Source organism: Lethenteron reissneri, chromosome 65 (genome assembly GCF_015708825.2).
Source record: "Lethenteron reissneri isolate LAM-NWPU_2019-01 chromosome 65, ASM1570882v1, whole genome shotgun sequence".
Lineage (NCBI taxonomy): Eukaryota > Metazoa > Chordata > Hyperoartia > Petromyzontiformes > Petromyzontidae > Lethenteron > Lethenteron reissneri.
In genome coordinates this window covers 10,490,440-10,498,823 of record NC_083843.1, presented here as the reverse complement: position 1 = coordinate 10,498,823, position 8,384 = coordinate 10,490,440, and the positions used below count along the sequence as shown (strand labels likewise).

The window sequence follows — 8,384 nt, the reverse complement described above, 5'->3', positions numbered from 1 at the left end:
TCTAAACGAGGTAACCCCTCTGCTTGGGAGGGTGGTGGTGGTCTAGGGGATCCATCCCGTCGGCGATGATCATCGCCATGTCCTCCTCGTCCACCTCCTCTTCGTCATCGGGCTCCACCTCCTCGTCCAGGCGGACGAACGGACGCTGCGAGCCGGGAGGGGGGGCGCCACCACCACCGCCGCCACGCTGGGGCTGGTGGGTGACGGTGGCGTAGACCGGAACACCGCCGGCCGGGGTGGTCCCCGCCCCGACATGGAGCGCGGAGTCCAGGGGGGCCGCACGCAGCGAGGAGACCATGGAGGAGGCGGAGGAGGAGGAAGGTTGCGGCACCGTGTCGTACTGGGGCGGCGGGGAGACAAAGGTGGGCTGGATTTGGGGGGGGGGAAGGCGGGGGTAGGAGGAGGAGGGTGAGAGAGAGAGGACACGTGGTGTGTTTGAGAGCTCCTGCAAAAGTCTCGACAACAACAAAAAAATTTCGATTTTAAGCTGCTTTCGTGACTGCAGGGATTCATCTTCTTGGTTCTTTCGGTAAAGTCGTCACGTAGAAGGGAAATAATAAAATAATAAAAAATTTAATATAATAAAATAATAAAAAATTTAACATAATAAAACATAAAACATAATAAAATAAAACATAATAAAACATAATAAAATAAAACATAATAAAATAATAAAAATAAAACATAATAAAATACTGCTGCAGCTCCTTACTATTAAAATGCCTTCCCTTTATTACTGCTAACCCTACCCCCTCCCTTTGTTGCTGCTAATCCTACATAATGCACGGGCATAATATGACTTTGAGACCCCCCCCCCCCCCCACCTCCTACGCATTCCACAAGTAGTGACTAATCTCATATCTGCATTTCCCATAAATATGCTAAATTCCTCTGTTGATATGCAAATTCCTTTGTCAAGGTGCCCTTCCTCCCCTAACCCAGCTTAAATATACGCTGCCAAGCCTGGTGGTGTTCATTCAGACGCTGTCTATCCGACAGACCTGTTCTTCACCTGAGGACGGCTGCTTGCGTTGTGCCAGAAACGTCGTGAGAATTGTATTTTATTATGTTTTATTTTTATTATTTTATTATTTCCCTTCTACGTGACTTTACCGAAAGAACCAGGAAGAACAACAAAAGAAACCTCATTCTAGATTTGAAGCTTTCGTGACTGCAAGGATTCATACTCTTAGGTGTTTTCGGTAAAGTCACGTAGGTAAAAAAATAATAAAATAAAATAATAATAAATGAAATAAATCAATTAAATCACGACGTTTCGGAGGCAACACAAGTCTTCAGGTGGGACCGTCACAGCTAAATTTACTGTATCAATTATTTTCATTTATTATTATTTGATTTTATAAATTTTTTACCTATGTGACTTTACCGAAAAAACCTAAGAGTATAAAAGAAACCTCCACACTTATTCAGCCTTTTCGAATTCTCTCCCCTCTTCTGCGTCTCTCTCTCTATCTCCCTGTGATGAGATGTTAACTACCTCGCCTGATATGCAGGAGGTCGCCAGTTCTATCCTGGACCCTGACAACATCTGCTGCTGCTGCTGTATATTTGGAGTGGTGGTCACTGCTTGGATTTTTCTCCGGGTCCTTTCGGTTTTTCCCCTCCGCATTTAGAATAATCAGCATTGCGCATTCACACTATTTGGCTGCTGCTGTAATTGTCCACGTGATGGATCATAAGGACCCTGGCTTGGTTGAGCTGCCATCATTCTGGTCGCCTGGTCGCTTCGGAATAAGAGTTACACGGCTCAGTGCGGCCTTAGCTGGTGTAATACAAAATAGTTTGAGTCTATGGGTCTCGATGTATCTATATGGGTCAGACCCTGCTGGTGCCATGAGTTGACTGCTGTGCCAGGCTCGGTGCAGAAGGAGGTCACGGGACAGACACAGCAGGTGCCATGGGGTTGACTGCTGTGCCAGGCTAGGTGCAGGAGGAGGAGGTCACGGGACAGACCCTGTAGGTGGAGGGGGCGGGTGGAGGGGGGGTGGAGGGGGGGTGGAGGGGGGGGTGGATGCGTCGCATCGCCACCCCCCCTCGCTACCCCCCCCTCCACCCCCCCCCCTCCACCCCCCCCCCCCTCCACCCCCTCAACTCAAACCCGCAGCCTCACCTGGAGCTGCGATGGAGTTTTCCCGCCCCCGAACAAACTGGGCGGGCCGCCCCCGGCACGTGACGCCACTCCCCCCTGGGAGGACAGGGGTCGCGACGAGCCGGCGTGGGAGGTCAGGGGTCGCGAGGAGCCGGCCTGGGAGGTCAGGGGTCGCGAGGAGCGCGACTGGGAGCGCGATGACGGGGGCGGAGGAGACTCGTCCATCCTAGACGATGGGGGAGCGTGGAGCACACAGACACACAGACACACGCACACAGACACACACACACACAGACGCACGCACACACACATACATGCACGCACACAGATACAGACAAAGGTTACTCGTGAAGCTCACGCCACGCGTGCGGGCACGGGAAGGGGGGCAAGTGCTGTTTGGTAGCGAGCAGTAAGAGCAGCAGCAGCTGCAGCAGCAGGAGCAGCAGCAGCAAGAGGAGCAGCAGCAGCAGCAGCAGCTGGAGCAGCAGCAGCAGCAGCAGCAGGAGCAGCAGCAGCAGGAGCAGCAGCAGCAGGAGCAGCAGCAGCGGCAGCAGCAGCAGCAGCAGCAGCTGGAGCAGCAGCAGCAGCAGCAGCTGGAGCAGCAGCAGCAGCAGCAGCTGGAGCAGCAGCAGCGGCAGCAGCAGCAGCAGCAGCAGCTGGAGCAGCAGCAGCAGCAGCAGCTGGAGCAGCAGCAGCTGCAGCAGCAGGAGCAGCAGCTGCAGGAGCAGCAGCAGCAAGAGGAGCAGCAGCAGCAGGAGCAGCAGCAGCGGCAGCAGCAGCAGCAGCTACAGCAGCAGCTGGAGCAGCAGCAGCTGAGGCAGCTGGAGCAGCAGCAGGTGGAGCAGCAGCAGCTGGAGCAGCTGGATCAGCAGCAGCTGGAGCAGCAGCAGCTGGAGCAGCTGGATCAGCAGCAACTGGAGCAGCAGCAGCTGGAGCAGCAGCAGCAGCAGGAGCAGCAGCAGCAGCAGCAGCTGGAGCACCACCCCTGGCACTCACACAGACACACAAGGACAAAGATCCCTCGAATCGCCTAGAACAGTAGCAGCGCCTAATGAAGGCTACCGGCACTGTGAAGGCTACCGGCACTGTCGCACACGAGGCGGTGGCAGTGGCCAGCAACCACGCCCGGCCGCCTTTGTCTCTCCCCCAGCGGGGCGATGTTTACTACCACACGCAGCAGCAGCAGCACCAAGTAACTCAGTTGAGGCCGAGTCGACCCAGCGGAGGCCCAGGACCAGTTCAGATAATCGTCACTGGTGGCGTTGGTCACGAGCGGGAATCGAACTCGGGGTCGCCCGATTCCAAGCGAAGCGCACTAATTGTTACACGACCGCTCCCCACTCAACAATACCAGTACCCGTCATTTGCCACTAGGTGAGGGTGATGTCACCACAGCGCCTGTGCCAGGCCAGGTGCACTTTGAATCCACGTCAAGTGTCGAAGCCTCAGACCCATCAGGTGCCATGGGTTGGCTGACCGAGATGACCGGTAGATGCACCACCAGCCGTATCCCCCTACTCTGCCAACTTGTTTCATTTTAGCTACCCGGCGCTCCGCTCGTTGTTGTGAGCGTCGCTCCTCTGCCCTCCGTTGTTGTTGGAGGGCGACTGCCTCCAACTGCCCAGTGGCAGCATCCTTCACGAGCCTCCTCCACAGAGGCCGATCTTGACACCGCTGGTACGGGTCGTCGGCAAGTCCACTCAGCTCCACATCCTCCTGTACCGCATCAGTCCATCACTTCTCCAGCCCATGTCGTGCATGTTAAGCCCCCTCTATGCGGCCAAACCGAAGCTGCTTCCTGGTCTCAGACTCTGGATCACCTTCAGTACATCCTCAACAGATGGCACCTCAGTCAGCCACTCACAGGGGGTGACTTTTTCCAATATTTGGGGCACCGCAGCCTCGGCAGGGTCATCCCCACTTTGTCCCAAGTTGTTTTCCAGGCTGAGGGATTTCCTCTCCCCCAGGACCTCACAGAAATGCTCAGCAAATCTGCAAACCTGTTCCTGGGGGTCGGAGATTGGATCACCGTTCTTTCCCCTAATGATGGTAATAGGTGTGGCGCTGCAGGTTACTTTTTTTACGGAATTAAAGAGCGATTTGTGATCACGGGCCATTGAGGCAGACTCCATCTCCTCAGCAACCAGCGACCACCACCCATCCTTGCAGCGCCTCACAGCTCTCCAAACCTCTGAGCCAAGGCTGCGGTAAGCCTCCTCATTCTCCGACGTGGGATGCTGTAGCCGATAGAGTGGGCCTTTCACTTTTTCTCAGCCAGCTTGAACACCTCCTCTGTCAGCCGGGGTCTCTGGGGAGGTCTGGACCGTGTACCCAAAGCAGCCATTGCAGCTGCATGAGCCACAGTCCTAAACCTCGCCCATTTCCCCTCAACATCAGGAGGAGTGGGGGACGATGCCAACCGCAAGCGATGATGAAATTTTCGCTTGCAACTTTCATCAGCTAGATGAGACCATGCCACTAAGGGTTTGAATGGGGTCCTGGGTGTACACCCACCACCGGAGTGGAAGAATGGCATCCGCTGTTCCATCATTATGTAGTCCAGCAGATGTTCTTGCTTGGACCCAACATGCATCCATGATGTTGTGTGGATGCGCCAATGCCGGAACAGCGTGTTGGTAATTACAAGCCCATGGGCTTCACACAAATCTAGCAGCCTCCTGCCATTGTTATTGAGCTGATCTGGCCCATGCCTTCCAATCTCTCCAGACCAGGTGCCAGCATCATGACCAAGTCAGGCATTGAAGTCACCCAACAGGATGACTCTATCCCGATGGGCCACTTTAGCTAGCACTTGTGACAGGAGGTCATAGAAGGCATCTGACTCATCGGCCTTGCCTGCATCCCTCCATGGATGTTCGTATTCGGTGGGGGCATAAGTAACCACGACCACCACTCCTCGCCTCTGGTTGATGGGAAGGCGAGCCCAAAGTAGCCTGCAGCTTACAGCTTCCCACACCTCACCGCCACGCTCCCACGCCCCCTTCATTCTTTTGTTCAGAAGAAGAGCCACTCCCTGTTGTTTGGCAGTCTCCTGCCCCGAGTAGAGGACTGTCCACCCCTCATAGTGGCAGGAGCCAGAGCTGGTCCACCGGACCTCCTGAATTCCACAGAGATCCAGGCGGTACCGGTCCAGCTCCCGACAAAGGAGTGGCAGCCTCTCCTCCGTAGTGAGCGTTCGAACATTCCACGTGGCCATCCGTAGAGGAGCCCCGAGGGTAAAGATTCAATCTCCTGGCTCCGGTAAAACAACCCCCTACCTCCTCGTGGTGCCGGATGGGCAACGCTGTCGTGGACAGTGCTGTGGGGGGGAGGGCCAATTCCAATTGGCCTTTCCTCTCATGGCGTCTTTGACCACCACAGCGGCTAAATGGGGGCTCTGGACGAGTGCGAGGGGCTGGTAACCCCTCCACCTTCAATTAACTACCACTAAACTACGACCGAAAAATTTAATTAACAAGCTTGTGCCAGAGGCCCCGGGGGGACAGGCGTCTACGACGTCTCCTGGCCAAACCCCACACATTGACTCAACAACCGCCATTCGCCACTAAGTGGCGGTGACGTCACCACGACGCTTGTGCCAGGCCAAGTGCACCTTGAGGCCACGTGAAGTGTCCAACGCCCGCTGGCAGGAGGTCACGGGGCAGACCCAGCAGGTGCCACGGGTCGACTGACCGAGATGACCGAGATGACTCACACACACAGACAAACAAAGATACCACCCTGCCCCCCACCACCACCACCACCACCCCATCTCCCACAAGCAGCAGCAGCAGCAGCCCGACTGACCGTATGACGTGCGACAACTCCTTTTCCTTCCTCTTGAGGTTCCTCCTCCTCACGCAGCACACGACCACGGCGATGGCGAGCGCGATGAGGAGGATGGGGCACACGATGGCCGCCACTAAGGACCCCACGTTCGTCTCCTTGTCTGTGGGGGGGACCCGGGGGTCACAAAGGCCGGGGGTCAGAGACACGGAGTTCTCTCTTCTTACTCTTAGTTCTTTCGGTAAAGTCACGTAGGTAAAAAATTAAATAAAAATAAATAAAAATAAAGCAATTAATTTTTCTTTTATTAAATTAAAAAATGAAATAATAGTTAATAAAAATAAAGCAATTAATTTTTGTTTTATTAATTTTATTTAATTTTTTACCTACGTGACTTTACCGAAAGAACTAAGAGTATGAATCCTTGCAGTCACGAAAGCTTCAAATCTAGAATTCTCTCTTCTTGCTTCAGAGCCTCCCTCCCTCTCTCTCTCTCTCCAGGTGAGGGGGGAGGCAAGGTGGGGGTTGTGGCAGTTGGTTGGGGTGGGGGGGCAGGTGGGAGTTGTGGCAGTTGGTTGGGGTGGGGGGGCAGGTGGGAGTTGTGGCAGTTGGTTGGGGTGGGAGGGGGGCAGGTGGGGGTTGTGGCAGTTGGTTGGGGTGGGGGGGGCAGGTGGGAGTTGTGGCAGTTGGTTGGGGTGGGGGGGGGGGGCAGGTGGGGGTAGTGGCAGTTGGTTGGGATGGGGGGGGGATCAGGTGGGGGTTGTGGCAGTTGGTTGGGGTGGGGGGGGGATCAGGTGGGAGTTGTGGCAGTTGGTTGGGGTGGGGGGGGCAGGTGGGGGTTGTGGCAGTTGGTTGGGGTGGGGGGGGGCAGGTGGGGGTTGTGGCAGTTGGTTGGGGTGGGGGCAGGTGGGGGTTGTGGCAGTTGGTTGGGGTGGGGGGGGCAGGTGGGGGTTGTGGCAGTTGGTTGGGGTGGGGGGAGCAGGTGGGGGTTGTGGCAGTTGGTTGGGGTGGGGGGGGGCAGGTGGGGGTTGTGGCAGTTGGTTGGGGTGGGGGGGGGAGCAGGTGGGGGTTGTGGCAGTTGGTTGGGGTGGGGGGGGGGAGCAGGTGGGGGTTGTGGCAGTTGGTTGGGGTGGGGGGGGGAGCAGGTGGGGGTTGTGGCAGTTGGTTGGGGTGGGGCAGGTGGGGGTTGTGGCAGTTGGTTGGGGTGGGGGGGCAGGTGGGAGTTGTGGCAGTTGGTTGGGGTGGGGGGAGGGAGCAGGTGGGGGTTGTGGCAGTTGGTTGGGGTGGGGGGGGAGCAGGTGGGGGTTGTGGCAGTTGGTTGGGGTGGGGGGGGGCAGGTGGGGGTTGTGGCAGTTGGTTGGGGTGGGAGCAGGTGGGGGTCGTGGCAGTTGGTTGGGGTGGGGGGGGGAGCAGGTGGGGGTTGTGGCAGTTGGTTGGGGTGGGGGGCAGGTGGGGGTTGTGGCAGTTGGTTGGGGTGGGGGGGGAGCAGGTGGGGGTTGTGGCAGTTGGTTGGGGTGGGGGGGCAGGTGGGGGTTGTGGCAGTTGGTTGGGGTGGGGGGTGGGTGGGGTGGGTAGGGTGGGTGGGGTGGGTAGGGTGGGTAGGGTGGGTAGGGTGGGGCGAGTGAAACAACTGGGTGGGGAGTGGTGGGACAACGGTGAGGGTAGAGCGAGTCCTCACGCTGTGCGATGTGGAGCTGCTGCTCGCAGGAGTCTGTCCCCACTGTGTTGGTGGCCGTGCAGCGGTACGTCCCCGCGTACGCCAGAGTCGCGTTCTTCAGCGCCAGCGTGCCCACTTCCATTTCTGTAATGCGTACGGAGGGGGTGAGAGGAGGGGGGGGTTAAATTAACAAATAAAAACGTTGCCTGCTTAGCGAGCAGCATTGTATGCACATTATGTACCGTGACGTTATTATAATGACAATGAGTTCAGTTTGATATCACAGTCTAAACTCAACTAATCTTTCTTATACATATGTAATGTGAGCATATATCCGGGTGGTTGATGGATCACACCTCGTTACGACGATTGGCTCTACCGGTCTTGGCCCATAGCCAATGGGGGGAAGTCTAGGGGCGTGGCCTTGACGTAATGGGAAGGTGACATCTGTAAGTAGAGGATTGGATCTGCTGGCTTTAGCCACAGCCAATGGGGGGACGAGTCAGGGGCGCGGTCCTGGGAACGTACGATGGAGTCTAGAAGATTCCATGGAGGTTAACCAGGATTGGTGGAAAGGTACCACGTGACCCTGGTATTAAAAGGGGTCGAGACGGACAACACGTGGTCAGATCTGGAACGAGCGGAAAGGAGAGGCCACGCTGGAGCGGGGTCCAGGCTGCCACGTGGCCGCGCGTGTCTCTCTCTCTCTCACGCTGTCTGTCAGCAGCGTGAAGGAGTAAGATGGGAGTGTTGTGAACGAAAGACAAATAAAGACCGGATTCCAGAAGTTGCTTCCACGACCTTCATTACACTCGTGCCTTGAGGAGTGGA

General features: G+C 56.4%; 1 protein-coding gene across 1 annotated transcript in view; it reads right to left on the bottom strand.

Annotated features, from left to right (window-relative positions):
* Window position 1: 1 nt before the first annotated feature.
* Window positions 2-8,384, bottom strand: part of LOC133359465 (coxsackievirus and adenovirus receptor homolog) — a 30,895-nt gene continuing 22,512 nt past the window's right edge. Inside the window, exons 5-8 of the mRNA XM_061577882.1 lie at window positions 7,575-7,697; window positions 5,918-6,059; window positions 2,132-2,336; window positions 2-367 (exon numbers count right to left, since the gene is read on the bottom strand). Of these exons, the coding sequence (XP_061433866.1) occupies window positions 2-367; window positions 2,132-2,336; window positions 5,918-6,059; window positions 7,575-7,697 (836 nt within the window). The remainder of the gene's footprint in view (window positions 368-2,131; window positions 2,337-5,917; window positions 6,060-7,574; window positions 7,698-8,384) is intronic.